General features: G+C 44.6%; 1 protein-coding gene across 1 annotated transcript in view; it reads right to left on the reverse strand.

Moving 5' to 3' along the window:
- hectd1 (HECT domain containing 1) overlaps nucleotides 1–22,088 on the reverse strand; it is a 45,057-nt gene extending 22,969 nt beyond the window's left edge. Inside the window, 22 exon segments of the mRNA XM_034525245.1 lie at nucleotides 1,279–1,491; nucleotides 1,679–1,818; nucleotides 1,895–2,029; nucleotides 2,117–2,222; nucleotides 2,662–2,756; nucleotides 2,840–2,986; nucleotides 3,073–3,548; nucleotides 3,915–3,933; nucleotides 3,935–4,138; nucleotides 4,361–4,531; nucleotides 4,661–4,799; nucleotides 5,164–5,338; nucleotides 14,543–14,657; nucleotides 14,842–14,940; nucleotides 15,137–15,213; nucleotides 15,333–15,603; nucleotides 15,681–15,962; nucleotides 16,037–16,264; nucleotides 18,107–18,341; nucleotides 18,409–18,558; nucleotides 19,123–19,376; nucleotides 21,910–22,088. Of these exon segments, the coding sequence (XP_034381136.1) occupies nucleotides 1,279–1,491; nucleotides 1,679–1,818; nucleotides 1,895–2,029; nucleotides 2,117–2,222; nucleotides 2,662–2,756; nucleotides 2,840–2,986; nucleotides 3,073–3,548; nucleotides 3,915–3,933; nucleotides 3,935–4,138; nucleotides 4,361–4,531; nucleotides 4,661–4,799; nucleotides 5,164–5,338; nucleotides 14,543–14,657; nucleotides 14,842–14,940; nucleotides 15,137–15,213; nucleotides 15,333–15,603; nucleotides 15,681–15,962; nucleotides 16,037–16,264; nucleotides 18,107–18,341; nucleotides 18,409–18,548 (3,467 nt within the window). The 5' untranslated portion in view covers nucleotides 18,549–18,558; nucleotides 19,123–19,376; nucleotides 21,910–22,088.
- Between the last annotated feature and the right edge of the window lie 1,755 nt (nucleotides 22,089–23,843).

The raw sequence follows: 23,843 nt of genomic DNA on the forward strand, positions 1-23,843 counted from the left end.
AGAGGGAGGAGGAGGAGGAGGAGGAGGAGGGAGAGGAGGAGGAGGAGGGAGGAGGAGGAGGGAGAGGGAGAGGGAGAGGAGGAGGAGGAGGAGGGAGAGGGAGGAGGAGGAGGGGGAGGGAGAGGGAGGAGGAGGAGGGAGAGGGAGAGGAGGAGGGGGAGGGAGAGGGAGGAGGAGGAGGAGGGAGGAGGGAGGAGGGAGGAGGAGGAGGAGGAGGGGGAGGGAGGAGGGGGAGGGGGAGGGAGGAGGAGGAGGGGAGGAGGAGGGAGGAGGGGGGGGAGGGAGGAGGAGGAGGGGGGAGGGAGGAGGAGGAGGAGGAGGAGGGAGGAGGAGGAGGGAGAGGGAGGAGGAGGGAGGAGGGAGGAGGGAGGAGGAGGAGGAGGGAGGAGGAGGGAGAGGAGGGAGAGGGAGGAGGAGGAGGGAGAGGGAGGAGGAGGAGGAAGGAGGGAGGAGGAGGAGGAGGGAGGAGGGAGGAGGGAGAGGAGGGAGAGGGAGGAGGAGGAGGGGAGTAGCAATAGTTTGTATTAGCTTCCTTCATGAATTAGGCTGAACTGAAAGTGTCTCAGGGTGTGCGTTGGGTTTAGTACCTGCGTGTCTCAGGGTGTGCGTTGGGTTTAGTACCTGCGTGTCTCAGGGTGTGCGTTGGGTTTAGTACCTGCGTGTCTCAGGGTGTGCGTTGGGTTTAGTACCTGCGTGTCTCAGGGTGTGCGTTAGGTTTAGTACCTGCGTGTCTCAGGGTGTGCGTTGGGTTTAGTACCTGGCGTGTCTCAGGGTGTGCGTTGGGTTTAGTACCTGGCGTGTCTCAGGGTGTGCGTTGGGTTTAGTACCCGGCGTGTCTCAGGGTGTGCGTTGGGTTTAGTACCTGGCGTGTCTCAGGGTGTGCGTTGGGTTTAGTACCTGGCGTGTCTCAGGGTGTGCGTTGGGTTTAGTACCTGGCGTGTCTCAGGGTGTGCGTTGGGTTTAGTACCTGGCGTGTCTCAGGGTGTGCGTTGGGTTTAGTACCTGCGTGTCTCAGGGTGTGCGTTGGGTTTAGTACCTGCGTGTCTCAGGGTGTGCGTTGGGTTTAGTACCTGCGTGTCTCAGGGTGTGCGTTAGGTTTAGTACCTGCGTGTCTCAGGGTGTGCGTTGGGTTTAGTACCTGGCGTGTCTCAGGGTGTGCGTTGGGTTTAGTACCTGGCGTGTCTCAGGGTGTGCGTTGGGTTTAGTACCCGGCGTGTCTCAGGGTGTGCGTTGGGTTTAGTACCTGGCGTGTCTCAGGGTGTGCGTTGGGTTTAGTACCTGGCGTGTCTCAGGGTGTATGCGGAGGGAATGACCCAGAGGCCGAGGTCGACGGCGAACCAGGCGTTCTTGTCGTCGTTGGTGTGGCAGTTGAGGGCGGAGCTATCCCGACTCAGGATGTCCTCCAAGCGGCCGTAGGGAAGGTTGCGCCCTTCTGATGACGTCACCACCACGAGGCCGTAGGCAGCGGGGTTAACCCACTCATAGGCCGTCCTGAACAGATAACATGTTCTGAACTTTAAAAACTAATAAATTAACAAATCGTACTTTAAGAGTTTAACGTCTTTTTTGTCATTAGGAATGGAGGAAACGAGAAATCCTGAAACACGGGACATTCACCAGGTTCCACTGGTCTGGATGCGTACAAGGTAAGGTAAAGGTCAAAGGTCAACGTTCTCACTTGGCGTTGGTTCCGACCCAGTAGATGAGTCCATTCTCGTCGAAGTCGTGTTGGTGTCTGAAGGTGAAGGTCTGCCCTTCCCTCAGCTTCCTCACGAAGACGAAGGACGAGCGCTCGAAGTCGTACCACTGCTTTGCCACCTGGAGGAGGAAGAGCGGGCGGTGAAACGGGAGCGAACATGTGCGTTGTTGTTGTTGTTGTTGTTGTAGTCCTCACCATCTTCAGCAGGTACTGCTCCAGAGACTCTACGGTGGCCAGCGGCTCCATCTTCAGCATGCGACCCGTCCGGTCGATCAGAGCCGTCTCACCGGGTGCTCGCTCCAGACGGAACCGCAACCTCCGCGTCAAGATCTACACACACACACACACACACACACAGTTAAAGTCTAGTGCTCAGAACAGGAAGTGACACAGAACCCGGACTACACGGCGGCTCACCTGCAGGTTGTATGAGGACCCCGGGGTGTCGTACAGGTGCAGAGGGAGACGCTCTATGGACTCCAGGACCGCGATGAGTTTACGGATCAAGGCGACAGCCGGTCGGCTGCAGACGCACAAACACGCTCAGGTTTAGTCCGACGGCTCGAGGACAACAGGTGGACTCCCTTTAACCCTCGGAGCCCCAAAACCAGCCAGCAGGACTTAAACTAAGGTTTATCACATAAGCTGTAAAAAACGTCATTTTCATCAAATTCATCTTTTTCGGACGGTCCTTGAACGCATCGTGCGCGTCAAACACGATGCGTTCAGGTCAGAAAAAAAACCTGTTTACTTTGATCAGATTGTGTAAAAAACATTAAACTCCTCAATGAAACTATGACGTCATGATCGACTCATGTGAGACATGAGGAACTCTGACTGGACTTCAGGAAGAGAACGAGGAGCAGAGGACTGGAAACATGTTAAGAGTTTTATTTTATTTATTTATATATATATATATATATATATATATATATAGCTATGTAGCTGTTCGGTGCCGTTACCTTTCATCGTCTTCATTCTCGCTGAAAGCCGCCTTAAAGACATCGATCCTCTCCATCAACGGCTTACAGTCGTGCTTCAGGTCCAGGTCCACGCTCTGCGCACACACACACACACACACACACACGTTAACTCCTTCCTCGGGGGACGTGGCCCCGCCCCCATGGACCTGCCACTCACGTTGTTGAGCACAGTGAACAGAGCCTGGACCAGCCCGCTGCTGCACATCTCGTACGGGGAGATGGTGTTCTCATCCTTCAGCACCACGATCAGGTTCTCCAGGGCCGTCTTCATCAGGTCCCTCCACGTGTTCTCCCCCTCGATGCACTGAGAACACAGAACCGCAGAACATCTGAGTCCACGTCCGCATTACGAAAGCCCTGCTGGTCCCGGCCCTGCTGGTCCCGGCCTACCTGTCTGTTGGTGTGCAGCTCCCAGGCCGACTCCAGCTGCGTGGAGATGTTCCTCAGGGTGACCACCACCCCTCTGGGCATGCTCTCCACGGCCTTGAAGTGGTCGTCGTACAGCTCCCTCGCCATGCTCTTCACCTTCTGCTTGGTCTTCTCCAGCTTGGACTTCAGCTTGCGGCCCCGCTTGCCCGTCCAGCCCGTCACGAACTCGGAGCCCAGCGACGTCTCGGCGGTGAACGAGTGTTTGGTTCCTCGGTTGGACTCGAACACGAAGCCCGGCAGGTCCTCCTTCAGGATGGTGGCCTGCTGGCCGTCAGAGTTGTGGATGGCGATCTCGCCGTCCTTCAGGCAGGTCAGAGACCAGTTCCCCACCGTCAGCTTAGTGGGACCCACACTGGACAGGATGGGCTGACTGGACGTCACTGGTTTCACCTGACTCCTCGCCCGCTGGAGCTTCTCCAGGAACTCACTGCGAGACTCTGAGGAGGAGAACAGAGAGAAGATAAGAGGATGAGGAGGAGGAGGAGAGAAGATAAGAGGATGGAGAGGAGAGGAGATAAGAGGAGAGAAGATAAGAGGATGAGGAGGAGAGGAGAGAAGATAAGAGGATGGAGAGGACGAGAAGATGGGAGGAGGAGGAGGAGGAGGGGAGGAGAGAAGATAAGAGGATGGAGGAGGAGAACAGAGAGAAGATAAGAGGATGGAGGAGGAGAGAGGAGAGGACGAGAAGATGGGAGCAGGAGGAGGGAGGAGAGGAGGAGAGAAGATAAGAGGATGAGGAGGAGAGGAGAGAAGACAAGAGGAGGCACCAAACACACCAAAGACCCTCCCCTGAGCCCCCCTACCGGAGCTGTCCGACCCCCCCCTCTGGACTCCCACTGGAGTACATGGTGGCCAGCTTCCCGTCCAGGATGAACCTGAACCAGCCGTTGGAGCCGTTGGAGAGCTCCAGGGCGGCGGCGTCGGACCAGATGTAGAGGCAGTCCCGCCCCCTGATGATGGACCAGTCCTTCCAGTGGTACGGCTTCCCCTGCTGCACCTCCCTGGCGTCCTCCTGCGCCTCCTCCTCCTGCAGGAGAGCAACAAGCTTTAGAAGACCACACACTCACGTCGGTGTTCTGGTTCTTTCTGACAGACCCAGACCCACACCCCGGCTCCAGGTCCTGCTGCCCGGGTGGACCCTGAACTGTAAACAGATCTTACAAGCACATAAAAACCTTTTCACTTAATTACCTCTTAAACTCCTAAATGTGAAATTACAAAAATGTAAAACTTTTGTTCTCACACTCACCTTCTCCGGCTTGGCCTCGTCCTCGTTCTCGTCGTCGGAGGCCGGTCCGGCCAGCGTGGAGACCTTGTTGATGACCCCCAGTCGGGCCAGCTGGTCCAGGAAGACGTCTCCTCCTTTGTCCACCAGGTCTCTGATGATCTGCAGCGCCAGCAGGTGGCCGTCGTCGTCGTCCTGAAACAAGAGACGTTGATAAAACACGAACAGTGCACCTCCAGACTGACGAGGTGGGGATCGGTGAACCTGGAGCTGAGACAGATGCACCTGGATGACCCTATCTCCTGTGTGTGTGTGTGTGTGTACCTCCTGGTCGAGGACAGTAGCAGTGATCTCCACCAGCACGGTGGGGAGGTGGTGCCCCGTCTCGCTGTCACACACCTCCTTCAGCAGAACGTCACTGCTGTAGTGAACCATCTTCCTGATGAGAGCCAGACTGGCTTTCCTAAAAAACACACACACACACACACACACACACACACACACACACACACACACACACACACACACACACACACACACACACACACACACACACACACACACACACACACACACACACACACACACACACACACACACACACACACACACACACACACACACACACACACACACACACACACACACACACACACACACACACACACACACACACTTTATTTCTGGCATTATTTCAACAAAGAAGCAGACGTGACGGACAGCTCGGCTTCGCTCTAATTAAATTAAGATCAGAGTCTCTGAGTCTCTGATCGATTCAACGAGGCCTTCAGGGACCCATCCAGAGAGGAGGAGTTCTCGGTTCCTACCTGATGGAAGGCAGCATGGTCTGCTGGAAGGTCTGAGCGAAGACGGGCAGCAGCCTCCTCAGGTAGATGGGCGCCATCTCCGGGTCTCCTTTGGGCTCACCACCCTCCTCCTCCTCCTTGTTCACGTCCTTCTTCTTCTTGTCGTCTCCTTTGTTCACGGGACACATCCAGTCTCCTAGGAGCAGATAACAGTAGGACTAGTACTAGATAACAGTAGTACTAGATAACAGTAGTACTAGTAGTAGATAACAGTAGGACTAGTACTAGATAACAGTAGGACTAGATAACAGTAGTACTAGTAGTAGATAACAGTAGGACTAGATAACAGTAGGACTAGTAGTAGATAACAGTAGGACTAGTACTAGATAACAGTAGGACTAGATAACAGTAGGACTAGTAGTAGATAACAGTAGTACTAGTACTAGATAACAGTAGGACTAGATAACAGTAGGACTAGTAGTAGATAACAGTAGGACTAGTACTAGATAACAGTAGGACTAGATAACAGTAGTACTAGTAGTAGATAACAGTAGGACTAGTACTAGATAACAGTAGGACTAGATAACAGTAGGACTAGTAGTAGATAACAGTAGGACTAGATAACAGTAGGACTAGTAGTAGATAACAGTAGGACTAGTACTAGATAACAGTAGGACTAGATAACAGTAGTACTAGTAGTAGATAACAGTAGGACTAGTAGTAGATAACAGTAGGACTAGATAACAGTAGGACTAGTAGTAGATAACAGTAGGACTAGATAACAGTAGGACTAGTAGTAGATAACAGTAGGACTAGTAGTAGATAACAGTAGGACTAGATAACAGTAGGACTAGTAGTAGATAACAGTAGGACTAGATAACAGTAGGACTAGTAGTAGATAACAGTAGTACTAGTAGTAGATAACAGTAGTACTAGATAACAGTAGGACTAGTAGTAGATAACAGTAGTACTAGATAACAGTAGGACTAGTAGTAGATAACAGTAGGACTAGTAGTAGATAACAGTAGGACTAGATAACAGTAGGACTAGTAGTAGATAACAGTAGGACTAGATAACAGTAGGACTAGTAGTAGATAACAGTAGTACTAGTAGTAGATAACAGTAGTACTAGATAACAGTAGGACTAGTAGTAGATAACAGTAGGACTAGATAACAGTAGGACTAGTAGTAGATAACAGTAGGACTAGATAACAGTAGGACTAGTAGTAGATAACAGTAGGACTAGATAACAGTAGGACTAGTAGTAGATAACAGTAGTACTAGTAGTAGATAACAGTAGTACTAGATAACAGTAGGACTAGTACTAGATAACAGTAGGACTAGTAGTAGATAACAGTAGTACTAGATAACAGTAGGACTAGTACTAGATAACAGTAGGACTAGTAGTAGATAACAGTAGTACTAGATAACAGTAGGACTAGTAGTAGATAACAGTAGGACTAGATAACAGTAGGACTAGTACTAGATAACAGTAGGACTAGTAGTAGATAACAGTAGTACTAGATAACAGTAGGACTAGTAGTAGATAACAGTAGGACTAGTAGTGGATAACAGTAGGACTAGATAACAGTAGGACTAGTAGTAGATAACAGTAGGACTAGATAACAGTAGGACTAGTAGTAGATAACAGTAGTACTAGTAGTAGATAACAGTAGGACTAGATAACAGTAGGACTAGTACTAGATAACAGTAGGACTAGTAGTAGATAACAGTAGTACTAGATAACAGTAGGACTAGTACTAGATAACAGTAGGACTAGTAGTAGATAACAGTAGGACTAGATAACAGTAGGACTAGTAGTAGATAACAGTAGGACTAGATAACAGTAGGACTAGTAGTAGATAACAGTAGTACTAGTACTAGATAACAGTAGGACTAGTAGTAGATAACAGTAGGACTAGTAGTAGATAACAGTAGTACTAGATAACAGTAGGACTAGTAGTAGATAACAGTAGGACTAGTAGTAGATAACAGTAGTACTAGATAACAGTAGGACTAGTAGTAGATAACAGTAGGACTAGTAGTAGATAACAGTAGGACTAGATAACAGTAGGACTAGTAGTAGATAACAGTAGGACTAGTAGTAGATAACAGTAGTACTAGTACTAGATAACAGTAGGACTAGTAGTAGATAACAGTAGGACTAGATAACAGTAGGACTAGTAGTAGATAACAGTAGGACTAGATAACAGTAGGACTAGTAGTAGATAACAGTAGTACTAGTACTAGATAACAGTAGGACTAGTAGTAGATAACAGTAGGACTAGTAGTAGATAACAGTAGTACTAGATAACAGTAGGACTAGTAGTAGATAACAGTAGGACTAGTAGTAGATAACAGTAGTACTAGATAACAGTAGGACTAGTAGTAGATAACAGTAGGACTAGTAGTAGATAACAGTAGGACTAGATAACAGTAGGACTAGTAGTAGATAACAGTAGGACTAGTAGTAGATAACAGTAGGACTAGATAACAGTAGTACTAGTAGTAGATAACAGTAGGACTAGATAACAGTAGTACTAGTAGTAGATAACAGTAGGACTAGATAACAGTAGGACTAGTAGTAGATAACAGTAGGACTAGTAGTAGATAACAGTAGGACTAGTAGTAGATAACAGTAGGACTAGTAGTAGATAACAGTAGGACTAGTAGTAGATAACAGTAGGACTAGATAACAGTAGGACTAGTAGTAGATAACAGTAGTACTAGTAGTAGATAACAGTAGGACTAGTAGTAGATAACAGTAGTACTAGTACTAGATAACAGTAGTACTAGATAACAGTAGTACTAGTACTAGATAACAGTAGGACTAGTACTAGATAACAGTAGGACTAGTAGTAGATAACAGTAGGACTAGTAGTAGATAACAGTAGGACTAGTACTAGATAACAGTAGTACTAGTAGTAGATAACAGTAGGACTAGTACTAGATAACAGTAGGACTAGTAGTAGATAACAGTAGTAGTAGTACTAGATAACAGTAGTACTAGATAACAGTAGGACTAGTACTAGATAACAGTAGTACTAGTAGTAGATAACAGTAGGACTAGTAGTAGATAACAGTAGGACTAGTAGTAGATAACAGTAGGACTAGTACTAGATAACAGTAGGACTAGTACTAGATAACAGTAGTACTAGTACTAGATAACAGTAGGACTAGTAGTAGATAACAGTAGTACTAGTAGTAGATAACAGTAGGACTAGTACTAGATAACAGTAGTACTAGTAGTAGATAACAGTAGGACTAGTAGTAGATAACAGTAGGACTAGTAGTAGATAACAGTAGGACTAGTAGTAGATAACAGTAGGACTAGATAACAGTAGTACTAGTACTAGATAACAGTAGTACTAGTAGTAGATAACAGTAGGACTAGTAGTAGATAACAGTAGTACTAGTACTAGATAACAGTAGTACTAGATAACAGTAGTACTAGTACTAGATAACAGTAGGACTAGTACTAGATAACAGTAGGACTAGTAGTAGATAACAGTAGTAGTAGATAACAGTAGGACTAGTAGTAGATAACAGTAGTACTAGTAGTAGATAACAGTAGTACTAGTAGTAGATAACAGTAGGACTAGTACTAGATAACAGTAGTACTAGTAGTAGATAACAGTAGGACTAGTAGTAGATAACAGTAGGACTAGTAGTAGATAACAGTAGGACTAGTACTAGATAACAGTAGTACTAGTACTAGATAACAGTAGGACTAGTACTAGATAACAGTAGGACTAGTAGTAGATAACAGTAGTACTAGTAGTAGATAACAGTAGGACTAGTACTAGATAACAGTAGTACTAGTAGTAGATAACAGTAGGACTAGTAGTAGATAACAGTAGGACTAGTAGTAGATAACAGTAGGACTAGTAGTAGATAACAGTAGGACTAGATAACAGTAGTACTAGTACTAGATAACAGTAGTACTAGTAGTAGATAACAGTAGGACTAGTAGTAGATAACAGTAGTACTAGTACTAGATAACAGTAGTACTAGATAACAGTAGTACTAGTACTAGATAACAGTAGGACTAGTACTAGATAACAGTAGGACTAGTAGTAGATAACAGTAGTAGTAGATAACAGTAGGACTAGTAGTAGATAACAGTAGTACTAGTAGTAGATAACAGTAGTACTAGTAGTAGATAACAGTAGGACTAGTAGTAGATAACAGTAGTACTAGATAACAGTAGGACTAGTAGTAGATAACAGTAGGACTAGTAGTAGATAACAGTAGTACTAGTACTAGATAACAGTAGGACTAGTACTAGATAACAGTAGGACTAGTAGTAGATAACAGTAGTACTAGATAACAGTAGTACTAGTAGTAGATAACAGTAGTACTAGTAGTAGATAACAGTAGGACTAGTAGTAGATAACAGTAGTACTAGTAGTAGATAACAGTAGTACTAGTAGTAGATAACAGTAGTACTAGTAGTAGATAACAGTAGGACTAGTAGTAGATAACAGTAGTACTAGTACTAGATAACAGTAGTACTAGATAACAGTAGTACTAGTACTAGATAACAGTAGTACTAGATAACAGTAGGACTAGTAGTAGATAACAGTAGGACTAGATAACAGTAGGACTAGATAACAGTAGGACTAGTAGTAGATAACAGTAGGACTAGTAGTAGATAACAGTAGGACTAGTACTAGATAACAGTAGGACTAGTAGTAGATAACAGTAGTACTAGATAACAGTAGGACTAGTAGTAGATAACAGTAGGACTAGTAGTAGATAACAGTAGGACTAGTAGTAGATAACAGTAGGACTAGATAACAGTAGGACTAGTAGTAGATAACAGTAGTACTAGTAGTAGATAACAGTAGGACTAGTAGTAGATAACAGTAGGACTAGTAGTAGATAACAGTAGGACTAGTAGTAGATAACAGTAGGACTAGTAGTAGATAACAGTAGTACTAGATAACAGTAGGACTAGTAGTAGATAACAGTAGGACTAGTAGTAGATAACAGTAGGACTAGTAGTAGATAACAGTAGTACTAGTAGTAGATAACAGTAGGACTAGTAGTAGATAACAGTAGTACTAGTACTAGATAACAGTAGGACTAGTAGTAGATAACAGTAGGACTAGTAGTAGATAACAGTAGTACTAGATAACAGTAGGACTAGTAGTAGATAACAGTAGGACTAGTAGTAGATAACAGTAGGACTAGTAGTAGATAACAGTAGTACTAGTAGTAGATAACAGTAGGACTAGTAGTAGATAACAGTAGGACTAGTACTAGATAACAGTAGGACTAGTAGTAGATAACAGTAGTAGTAGATAACAGTAGTACTAGTAGTAGATAACAGTAGGACTAGTAGTAGATAACAGTAGTACTAGATAACAGTAGGACTAGTAGTAGATAACAGTAGGACTAGTAGTAGATAACAGTAGGACTAGTAGTAGATAACAGTAGGACTAGTACTAGATAACAGTAGGACTAGTAGTAGATAACAGTAGGACTAGTAGTAGATAACAGTAGTACTAGATAACAGTAGGACTAGTACTAGATAACAGTAGTACTAGTAGTAGATAACAGTAGGACTAGTACTAGATAACAGTAGGACTAGTAGTAGATAACAGTAGGACTAGTAGTAGATAACAGTAGTACTAGTAGTAGATAACAGTAGTACTAGTACTAGATAACAGTAGGACTAGTAGTAGATAACAGTAGTACTAGTACTAGATAACAGTAGGACTAGTAGTAGATAACAGTAGGACTAGTAGTAGATAACAGTAGGACTAGTAGTAGATAACAGTAGTACTAGATAACAGTAGTACTAGTAGTAGATAACAGTAGGACTAGTAGTAGATAACAGTAGTACTAGTAGTAGATAACAGTAGTACTAGATAACAGTAGGACTAGTAGTAGATAACAGTAGGACTAGTAGTAGATAACAGTAGTACTAGATAACAGTAGGACTAGTAGTAGATAACAGTAGGACTAGTAGTAGATAACAGTAGGACTAGATAACAGTAGGACTAGTAGTAGATAACAGTAGTACTAGTAGTAGATAACAGTAGGACTAGATAACAGTAGGACTAGTAGTAGATAACAGTAGGACTAGTAGTAGATAACAGTAGGACTAGTAGTAGATAACAGTAGGACTAGATAACAGTAGGACTAGTAGTAGATAACAGTAGTACTAGTAGTAGATAACAGTAGGACTAGTAGTAGATAACAGTAGTACTAGTACTAGATAACAGTAGTACTAGATAACAGTAGTACTAGTACTAGATAACAGTAGGACTAGTACTAGATAACAGTAGGACTAGTAGTAGATAACAGTAGTAGTAGATAACAGTAGGACTAGTAGTAGATAACAGTAGGACTAGTAGTAGATAACAGTAGTACTAGATAACAGTAGGACTAGTAGTAGATAACAGTAGGACTAGTAGTAGATAACAGTAGGACTAGTAGTAGATAACAGTAGGACTAGTACTAGATAACAGTAGGACTAGTAGTAGATAACAGTAGGACTAGTAGTAGATAACAGTAGTACTAGATAACAGTAGGACTAGTACTAGATAACAGTAGTACTAGTAGTAGATAACAGTAGGACTAGTACTAGATAACAGTAGGACTAGTAGTAGATAACAGTAGGACTAGTAGTAGATAACAGTAGTACTAGTAGTAGATAACAGTAGTACTAGTACTAGATAACAGTAGGACTAGTAGTAGATAACAGTAGTACTAGTACTAGATAACAGTAGGACTAGTAGTAGATAACAGTAGGACTAGTAGTAGATAACAGTAGGACTAGTAGTAGATAACAGTAGTACTAGATAACAGTAGTACTAGTAGTAGATAACAGTAGGACTAGTAGTAGATAACAGTAGTACTAGTAGTAGATAACAGTAGTACTAGATAACAGTAGGACTAGTAGTAGATAACAGTAGGACTAGTAGTAGATAACAGTAGTACTAGATAACAGTAGGACTAGTAGTAGATAACAGTAGGACTAGTAGTAGATAACAGTAGGACTAGATAACAGTAGGACTAGTAGTAGATAACAGTAGTACTAGTAGTAGATAACAGTAGGACTAGATAACAGTAGGACTAGTAGTAGATAACAGTAGGACTAGTAGTAGATAACAGTAGGACTAGTAGTAGATAACAGTAGGACTAGATAACAGTAGGACTAGTAGTAGATAACAGTAGTACTAGTAGTAGATAACAGTAGGACTAGTAGTAGATAACAGTAGTACTAGTACTAGATAACAGTAGTACTAGATAACAGTAGTACTAGTACTAGATAACAGTAGGACTAGTACTAGATAACAGTAGGACTAGTAGTAGATAACAGTAGTAGTAGATAACAGTAGGACTAGTAGTAGATAACAGTAGGACTAGTACTAGATAACAGTAGTACTAGTAGTAGATAACAGTAGGACTAGTAGTAGATAACAGTAGGACTAGTAGTAGATAACAGTAGGACTAGTAGTAGATAACAGTAGTACTAGTACTAGATAACAGTAGGACTAGTACTAGATAACAGTAGGACTAGTAGTAGATAACAGTAGTAGTAGATAACAGTAGGACTAGTAGTAGATAACAGTAGGACTAGTAGTAGATAACAGTAGGACTAGTAGTAGATAACAGTAGGACTAGATAACAGTAGTACTAGTACTAGATAACAGTAGTACTAGTAGTAGATAACAGTAGGACTAGTAGTAGATAACAGTAGTACTAGTACTAGATAACAGTAGTACTAGATAACAGTAGTACTAGTACTAGATAACAGTAGGACTAGTACTAGATAACAGTAGGACTAGTAGTAGATAACAGTAGTAGTAGATAACAGTAGGACTAGTAGTAGATAACAGTAGTACTAGTAGTAGATAACAGTAGTACTAGTAGTAGATAACAGTAGTACTAGATAACAGTAGGACTAGTAGTAGATAACAGTAGGACTAGTAGTAGATAACAGTAGTACTAGTACTAGATAACAGTAGGACTAGTACTAGATAACAGTAGGACTAGTAGTAGATAACAGTAGTACTAGTAGTAGATAACAGTAGGACTAGTAGTAGATAACAGTAGTACTAGTAGTAGATAACAGTAGTACTAGTAGTAGATAACAGTAGGACTAGTAGTAGATAACAGTAGTACTAGTAGTAGATAACAGTAGTACTAGTAGTAGATAACAGTAGGACTAGTAGTAGATAACAGTAGTACTAGTACTAGATAACAGTAGTACTAGATAACAGTAGTACTAGTACTAGATAACAGTAGTACTAGATAACAGTAGGACTAGTAGTAGATAACAGTAGTACTAGATAACAGTAGGACTAGTAGTAGATAACAGTAGTACTAGATAACAGTAGGACTAGTAGTAGATAACAGTAGGACTAGTAGTAGATAACAGTAGGACTAGATAACAGTAGGACTAGTAGTAGATAACAGTAGTACTAGTAGTAGATAACAGTAGGACTAGTAGTAGATAACAGTAGGACTAGTAGTAGATAACAGTAGGACTAGTAGTAGATAACAGTAGGACTAGATAACAGTAGGACTAGTAGTAGATAACAGTAGGACTAGTAGTAGATAACAGTAGGACTAGATAACAGTAGGACTAGTAGTAGATAACAGTAGGACTAGTAGTAGATAACAGTAGTACTAGATAACAGTAGGACTAGTAGTAGATAACAGTAGGACTAGTAGTAGATAACAGTAGTACTAGATAACAGTAGGACTAGTAGTAGATAACAGTAGGACTAGATAACAGTAGGACTAGTAGTAGATAACAGTAGTACTAGTAGTAGATAACAGTAGGACTAGTAGTAGATAACAGTAGGACTAGTAGTAGATAACAGTAGGACTAGTAGTAGATAACAGTAGGACTAGATAACAGTAGGACTAGTAGTAGATAACAGTAGGACTAGTAGTAGATAACAGTAGGACTAGATAACAGTAGGACTAGTAGTAGATAACAGTAGGACTAGTAGTAGATAACAGTAGTACTAGATAACAGTAGGACTAGTAGTAGATAACAGTAGGACTAGTAGTAGATAACAGTAGTACTAGATAACAGTAGGACTAGTAGTAGATAACAGTAGGACTAGTAGTAGATAACAGTAGGACTAGATAACAGTAGGACTAGTAGTAGATAACAGTAGTACTAGTAGTAGATAACAGTAGGACTAGATAACAGTAGTACTAGTAGTAGATAACAGTAGGACTAGATAACAGTAGGACTAGTAGTAGATAACAGTAGTACTAGTAGTAGATAACAGTAGGACTAGATAACAGTAGTACTAGTACTAGATAACAGTAGTACTAGTAGTAGATAACAGTAGGACTAGATAACAGTAGTACTAGTAGTAGATAACAGTAGGACTAGATAACAGTAGTACTACTCATGTGAACTCACCAGGAGACTGCAGTATTGCCACCACCTCACTGTGGCCTCTCTCTCGGGCCTTGTCCAGAGGAGTCTTCCCGTCCTCGTCCCTCAGGTCGGGGTTTGCTCCGTGACGCAGCAGAGTCTGTGCAAGCACACGCACACACACACACACATAACACAATGGAATACACAACACACAGCCAATCAGATGTCTACAACACAACACCAGAGATCGTTTCACAGAATCTGACTTATGATGCATTTACTGTGTGTGTGAGTGTGTGTGTGTGTGTGTGTGTGTGTGTGTGTGTGTGTGTGTGTGTTACCTTGGCTACTTGTGGGCGTCCGAAACAGGCAGCGTAGTGTAGTGAGGATGACCTCTGACCTCTGTTGACGTCCGCTCCCCTCTCACACAGAAACTCCACCTGGAACCACAACAGACATTTATTATTATTATTAGAGTCATAATAATAAATATTATTCTAATATTACATATTCTAAGAATTTGTATTATTCTAACTATTTATTATAATCTAATTATATGTAATAATATTCTATTAGTGTAATACACTAAAGCATTGAGTCGTGAACTGAGTGATGACGTTTCAGTCGACTTCGTACCATTTCCTGTGTTCCGAAGGCTGAAGCCCAGTTGAGGAGCGTCTGTCCAACGTCGTCCATGAAGTTCACCTCGAAAGCTGAAGCAGGAAGACAACAACAACAACAACTTTAAAACAAGATGGCGGCTGAAACTCGTTAAAACATAGTTCATCAGGAACAATAAATAAAACATCCTCCCCCTGGTCCTGCTCCTCACCTCCGGTGTCGATGGCGTCGATGAGAGCGTCGGTGTCTTTGCTGCGTATGCAGTCTATGAGCTGCCGGTGGGATCTCTCCCCGGAGCTGTCCAGGCGCCTCAGCCCTGGGATCCTCCCCGTGGACCCGGCGGTGGACTTGGGCAGCGCCTTGCGGCCCTCAAACAGAAGCACCAGCAGGAGGTCCACCAGCCGCATGGTGTCCAGCACGCAGCGCTCGTCTCCTCCCAGTGCAGACTCCATGGAGTCGGGCAGCGCCGAGCGCAGCAGGTCCTGAGACGGGAGAGTGGGTCAGACAACGTGTACCTTTAGTGACATTATTTGTGCGGCCTACATGACCTACGACCTACGTGGGTGACGAGCGGCGAGCCTCTGCACAGCGTGGACAGCAGGCTGACGATGGTCGACACCTGGTTGCTCAGCTTGGAGTCTGGTACCGAGGGGGCGCCGCCCGCCGAGGTCCGGCTGGGCTTACAGGAAGAGGCGGGGCCTGACGCCGTGCCACCGGCGGCCGCCATGCGGGACAGCAGCTCCTCCGTCAACCCGTGTTTGGCTAAAGGGGCGGGGTCCACGCCGCGGCGAGTGAACCTGTCGGCCAATGAGGCGAAGCAGCGCAGAGCCCCGTCCGACACCTGGAGGACAGGAAGTCCTTAGCGAAAAACAAAAGCTGGCCGACGGAAATAAGAAGTGGCGACTCGCGAGTTACCTGGTGGTCCTCGTGTTTGAGGAGGCTGGACAGAGACTCCACGCAGGTCTCCAGAGACGAGTCCTGAGGCTCCATCTTGCTGCACAGCCGGGACACCACGGACATCGCCGAGTGCAGCGTGTCCTTGTGGACCAGGTGGCCGCTGTCTCTGATGAAGCTCAGCACGCAGTTGAGACCGCCGGCCTCGAACACGGCGCCAGACTCCCGAGTACAGATCAGCTCCAGCACCTGGACCGCACACACGGACAGTATCGTGAGGGTGGTGGTCATATGAGAACTCTCACTTCTTTTTCATTGTTTTGGCATGGCTGCCCTCAAAGTGCCGGTTATAACTGTAATAACACCGTGTGTGTGTGTGTGTGTATGTATATATATATATATAGCATACCGCAAAGATAGCATACTGCGAGAAAAGCAACGCCGGTAAAGCATACCGCGAGAAAAGCAACGCGGGTAAAGCATACCGCAAGAATAGCAACGCGGGTAAAGCATACCGCGAGAATAGCAACGCGGGTAAACCATACCGCGAGAATAGCAACGCGGGTAAAGCATACCGCGAGAAAAACAACGCGGGTAAAGCATACCGCGAGAAAAGCAACGCGGGTAAAGCATACCACGGGTAAAGCATAGCGCGAGAAAAGCAAAGCGGGTAAAGCATACCGCGGGTAAAGCATACCGCGAGGAAAGCAACGCGGGTAAAGCATACCGCGAGAAAAGCAACGTGGGTAAAGCATACCGCGGGTAAAGCATACCGCAAGGAAAGCAACGCGGGTAAAGCATACCGCGAGAAAAGCAACGCGGGTAAAGCATAGCGCGAGAAAAGCAAAGCGGGTAAAGCATACCGCGAGGAAAGCAACGCGGGTAAAGCATACCGCGAGAAAAGCAACGTGGGTAAAGCATACCGCGGGTAAAGCATACCGCAAGGAAAGCAACGCGGGTAAAGCATACCGCAAGGAAAGCAACGCGGGTAAAGCATACCGCGAGAAAAGCAACGCGGGTAAAGCATACCGCGAGAAAAGCAACGCGGGTAAAGCATACCGCGAGAATAGCAACGCGGGTAAAGCATACCGCGGGTAAAGCATACCGCAAGAATAGCAACGCGGGTAAAGCATACCGCGAGAATAGCAACGCGGGTAAACCATACCGCGAGAATAGCAACGCGGGTAAACCATACCGCGAGAATAGCAACGCGGGTAAAGCATACCGCGAGAAAAGCAACGCGGGTAAAGCATACCGCGAGAATAGCAACGCGGGTAAAGCATACCGCGAGAAAAGCAACGTGGGTAAAGCATACCGCGAGAAAAGCAACGCGGGTAAAGCATACCGCGAGAATAGCAACACGGGTAAAGCATACCGCGGGTAAAGCATACCGCGAGAAAAGCAACGCGGGTAAAGCATACCGCGAGAAAAGCAACGCGGGTAAAGCATACCGCGAGGAAAGCAACGCGGGTAAAGCATACCGCGAGAAAAGCAACGCGGGTAAAGCATACCGCGAGGAAAGCAACGCGGGTAAAGCATACCGCGAGTAAAGCAACACGGGTAAAGCATACCACGGGTAAAGCATACCGCGAGTAAAGCATACCGCGAGTAAAGCATACCGCGAGTAAAGCATACCGCGAGAATAGCAACGCGGGTAAAGCATACCGCGAGAATAGCAACGCGGGTAAAGCATACCGCGAGAAAAGCAACGCGGGTAAAGCATACCGCGAGAATAGCAACGCAGGTAAAGCATACCGCGAGAAAAGCAACGCGGGTAAAGCATACCGCGAGAAAAGCAACGCGGGTAAAGCATACCGCGAGAATAGCAACGCGGGTAAAGCATACCGCGAGTAAAGCATACCGCGAGTAAAGCAACGCGGGTAAAGCATACCGCGGATAAAGCATACCGCGAGAAAAGCAACGCGGGTAAAGCAACGCGGGTAAAGAATACCGCGGGTAAAGCATATCGCGGGTAAAGAATACCGCGGGTAAAGCATATCGCGGGTATTGACACCTGATATTAAAGACCATTTAATGAGTCCTGCCTCTATAATCCTGTTAAAACACTCAGACCTGGTCCCACCCTCCTACCTTCACACACTGCTCGGCCAGGTCTCTGCTGGTCCTGTTGTTGAGCTCCACCACCACCAGCCGGTTGCACAGCGCCTTGATGGCCCCGTCCACTCCCACGATCCTCCTCGTGCACTCCGCCGACACGTCCAGGTAGTAGGTGATGGCTCTGGCCGTAACCTCCAGCACGTTATCCGGAGCGCTCTCGTCCAGGAAGATCTTGCAGAGCGCCGGGAGGAACGTCCGAGGAGGACAGCTGGAGGAAAGAGACGCGGTCAGTCGGATGACCTCTGACCTCTGGACATGTCAAAGCCAACACTCACGTCTCGAAGCAGCGGTCCACGTTGTCCGACATGAGCAGCAGCATGCAGAGCTGCTCCAGAGCGATGAGCTGCATGTCGCGCTCGTCGCCCTGCCCCATCTGCAACCACTCCAGCAGGGTGTCAGGGTCCACGTCCGCCATGATGGCTAGCCTGCAGGAGCACTGTGTTCATTCTCTACACACAACATGTATCCCAGCATGCACTGGGACTGTGAACTTGGTTTCAAATACATTAACTACAAGCTTTAATAAACAAGGACTTTTTCTCTGCTTTCTTTGGCCAATACATTTATTTATCTTCGTTAAACTTATTGTTGATATAAAATATCAATTTATTCCATGAAGAACAGACTGAATCTCCATAAACAAGGTCAGGGTCTGGAGGTCAGAAACATTTGGAGATTTCTTGACTCTCGGTCGAAAACCAGATAAAAATATTCACAAAGTTAGTTTTTATAACATGGATTTGTATATATTGGGGCTAAAACACAGGCTTTAAAGTTAAATCAAGCTTAGGAGCTAAATCCATTCAAAAAACATGATGATTAACTTGTTGAAGACGTTGAATCAGTTTATTCAAATCTAGGAGTTTGTTTGATTAAGAAATAAATCATGTTGTGGGCTTCAAAGGAAAAAGGCTGTGAACCACTAACAGGTTATTTAAACGGTCACATGTCATCCTCCACCTCATCCTCCTTGTCACCTGACCCCTCACCTGGCTTCCCGTTGGCTACCCGGTCCGGCTCAGCGCCCAATCACTGCTCACAGTTCTGTCGCTGTTTGGGACTCATCCAACCAACCGGACGGAGGGAGAGCGGCAACACGGACGAGCAGCAGCAGAAGAAGTCGTCTCTCTCAGGGGATTCTGGGACATGTAGTCGTCACAGGGGATTCTGGGACATGTAGTCGTCACAGGAGATTCTGGGACATGTAGTCGTCACAGGGGATTCTGGGACATGTAGTAGTCACCTGCAAAACACAACCAATGGACACTGAATCGTCAGCTGATTTCTGCATCGACCGACTTCAGTCCCTGAATCTCCACATTGAGGCGTCATCCACACGCCAACCTTTAAAAACGCACATCACATGACCATGGTCACGTGCACGCCCAGAGCACATGACCATGGTCACGTGCACGCCCAGAGCACATGACCACGCCCAGAGCATATGGCAGTGCAAACAGGAAGCAGATGTTTTTCACACTGCATTTGGTTTAGTTGCAGAAAAATACTGCGGAGGAAGACCGGCGACGGAGCGGAGACTTCTTCGCTCGGACCGCCGACGAGGTTGAGCTCAGTCACGTGAACGGGGCTCGGCCAATCAGGGAAGGACAGGTGACCGCTGAGACCCAATCAGGCAATGAGATGTCAGAGGCTCGGGGTCACAGGGCGGTTCAGAGATTTCTGGTTTTAGGTTCCACACCGACGTCTTCATTCCTCACTAAACCAACTCAGACTGGAAGAGGATGAGTTCTGAAGCGTTCCACGTAGATTCTACATCGGTTTGGTCTGTGATGAACACAGTCCTCATAACAACAACAACAACAAACAGGTCGTGTGTGTGAGGATGGAAGGCCTCGTCATGAACAGTCAGAGGAAACCTCCTGAGGTATGAAAGAGGTTGAAACCCTCCAGATGAACAAAGACAACATCTGCTCGCTCGTAACCATGGAGATCTGTGGTGACTCATGCTGGAAGTCCTGGATTCATGCAGACTAACAATCTACTTTTCATATTTAGTTCATTTTACTGACGGGTCATTTTTAATTGGAGGTCCACCTGTACATCTGATCCATCCACTCAATGCAGACCATAATCTACCTAATACATTAATCCAGCTAGTGATTGACATCCTTCACCATCTGGCCGACAGAGATTTACTATAATGAAGTCAAACTCAACATTTTCAGACATGAAACCATCATAAATTTGGCACTTTTTGTGAATGCACCATCAGGTGAGCGAGGTCACCTGGAGCACAGCGGCGGGCAGAGCCCTGCAGCGCGGCATGCTGGGAGTCTGACGGGTCCAGGCTAAGTTGATTAGGCCTAATTTGAAGCCAGGCGACCTGTCTGTCTGCCTGTCTGTCTGTGACGGACAGATCCTCTTATCAACAGATTAATCATCACAACTTGCCAGTCATTTGGATTTCAGAATGTCAGAAAATGGCGAAAGCCGTTGTTTTGACCAGACAAGTTTAATTTAAACATCGTGATCATCGTTCTCGTTTCTAGAAGCAACAACGGTGAAGTTGGGAGTGAAATATGAGTCATGAATAATGTCATTATGTCCCATTTAAACAATTATTACATTTAATATTGACTGTCAAATCTCCAGAACAGCTGATAAAGTATATATATATATATATATATATATATATATATCACGTACTGGTCTACACGGGTCCTGTACTGGTCAACTCGGGTCCCGTGGTGGTCTACTCGGGTCCCGTACTGGTCTACTCGGGTCCCGTGGTGGTCTACTCGGGTCCTGTGGTGGTCTACTCGGGTCCTGTGGTGGTCTACTCGGGTCCCGTGGTGGTCTACTCGGGTCCTGTGGTGGTCTACTCGGGTCCCGTACTGGTCTACTCGGGTCCCGTGGTGGTCTACTCGGGTCCCGTGGTGGTCAACTCGGGTCCTGTACTGGTCTACTCGGGTCCCGTGGTGGTCTACTCGGGTCCCGTGGTGGTCTACTCGGGTCCCGTGGTGGTCAACTCGGGTCCTGTACTGGTCTACTCGGGTCCCGTGGTGGTCTACTCGGGTCCCGTGGTGGTCTACTCGGGTCCCGTGGTGGTCAACTCGGGTCCTGTACTGGTCTACTCGGGTCCCGTGGTGGTCTACTCGGGTCCCGTGGTGGTCAACTCGGGTCCTGTACTGGTCTACTCGGGTCCTGTACTGGTCTACTCGGGTCCCGTGGTGGTCTACTCGGGTCCCGTGGTGGTCTACTTCTTTGTTCGTGACTTCAAACTAACAAAGTCACGAAGTGTCGCTCAGTGTAAACACGACCCAGCAGCCTCCTGCTCCTCCTCCTGCACCTCCTCCTGCTCCTCCTGCTCCGTGTGACCCGGCTCTCACCAAGGAGCCCGGCTACCCCACTAGACACACGCCAGAGGGCCGTACCGGGGAGCCGGTACCGTGGGTTTTAACGGACACGAGCTTGTTAGTAGCCGGTTAGCACCAGCTAGCTAAGCTAAAGCTAACTAGCTTAACTAAAAGCATCGTCATCGGGTTTTTTAATGATAAACACATTTATTACGGATAAAGACACAAACACCACAACAACACGTCAACAACACACCCGTGACTATGGCCCCGTGGAGGGGTCGGGCGGTTAAGAGCAGCGTTAGTGCCCGCTTAGGGTGAACTGTCCCCCCGCGGGGCCTCGAGGCTCCGGACCCGGACCGCGGGGCTCGAGTTCCGGGAGAGCCGAGAGGCCGCAGCGCGCAGGCGCGGGACGCTCGGTGCGAGCGGCCGGGACCGCGCGGGGTACGAGCCACTCACCGTCGACGTCGTGTGACTCGAGATGCTCCGCGGTCCAGCTGTCGCACTGGCAGGGACCCGAGAAGCTCTGGGTGTCGGTTAAATCAAGGCGTTCCCATGTTTTCTTCCCCGGTAAACGGTGCGAGGACGAGGAGGCGATGAACGGAGCTCCGCGGAATGGAGCGTTGCTGTTGCTGTGGCGTTCAGGAGCCGCTCACGAGCTCGGAAAATACGATACTTTACGGAAAATAATATTTAATTAATATAATATATATTCAAAAGTATCTAAAGTATAAGTACTGGATGGTGGTATGTTATTATAAAGTTATTTTATTAAAGGGACGGATGAAATAGGTCTTCTGTTTTTATTATGAAATACATGTGAGCATGTTATTGTTGTAGCTCGTCAGATACACTATTCTCCTGGTAGATTAGTAGTAATGTATTGTTTGTTATATATTTCTAAAAAGTAACTGCAACTGTCAAACAAATATAGTGCAGTAAAAAGTACAATATGTACCTCTGAGATGTAGTACATTTTAAATATTTTTTATATATATATTTATATTTGATGTTTTCTTTTAATATACGTTAGATTTACCATGATTAGTGTGACATACATGTCATAATCACTATATTACTCTATTATATATAATTATTATAATATATATATTATATGTGTTATTGCCTTTTTTAAGTACATTAGTTAGGCGCTTAAGTGAATTTGATTTTTCTTTAGAAAAAAAGATTTCACACAGTAAATGGAAATGCTGTATGTACAAAAAATATTGCAACTGCAATATAAATCATATATATTTATTTTTATATATCATTTTTCAACAAAACAAGCTTGAAACATAAAAATAATGGACAAAAGATCTTTTCTGATCATTATTCACATTGATATGCTTCGATAATAGAATTAGATATGTGGTTTCCGACAGTCCCTGAAGGCAGCATCTTGATGTGACGCAGCTGACGTCAGGGGGCGCTGCGACGTGTTTGTGGGTCTTTCTCTCATAAACATGAATATATAAGCTCATACTTTTCTACGATTAAAATGTAAATAATCTTATTAATTAATTTAAAATGAATAACAGAATAATCCTGGTTGTCTTTCATTCTCTTAATTCTTTAAATTAGTGGACTGGAGTATTTCTATTTTGGGAGAGTTTCTACTTTTGTTATGATTATTGTTATTATTATGATTATGTTTATTATTATTCAGATTACTGTCACTATTACTATTATTTTAAGTATGACTGTTTACTTTTACGTATGTGTTCATATGTTATTGTTTGATAAGTGAAGAGGATATGTTGACTCAAAATCATAATAACAATGCTGAAGTATATAAAAATAAGTTGTTATTTAGGATATTAAGTAGACTTATGAAAGAAAAAACAAAAAAAACTATTACAACATTCATATTAGTAAATTAAATCATTAATTGTACAAAAGATTTTGCAAAATTATAAAATTCCTTGATTACAAAATTGAAGTGGGGTAAAATTGAAAATAAGTCCTTAGTTATAAAAACAAAAAATAAATTCCTGAAGTACAATAACAAGCAACATTTTACGGAAATAAGTGAGTTCTTTCAATACAAAATTAAGCAAAATGCTTATGATTGAACTAAAACCCTTATTCATGAAATATCATAAGCAAGATCCTTAATAATAACAATCTTAAATTCTTAGTATAAAAATATAAAGTATAAAAATAAGACCAATTCTTTTGAAATAAAACTTGATTATAACTGAAATCCTGGAGTTACAAAATTAAATAAATTCATAAAGTAACAGTAAAATGGCTTAATCACAATAAATGAGCCATGTGAACCCCCAGGGGGCGCTGGAGTGACGTCATGAAGTTTATTGTATGTTTTACATCACAAACGCCAACAGATTCTCCACATTGAGTATCGTTATTCAGAATATAGAAGACATATGTCA

This window comes from Cyclopterus lumpus, chromosome 22, assembly GCF_009769545.1.
Source record: "Cyclopterus lumpus isolate fCycLum1 chromosome 22, fCycLum1.pri, whole genome shotgun sequence".
Taxonomy (NCBI): domain Eukaryota; kingdom Metazoa; phylum Chordata; class Actinopteri; order Perciformes; family Cyclopteridae; genus Cyclopterus; species Cyclopterus lumpus.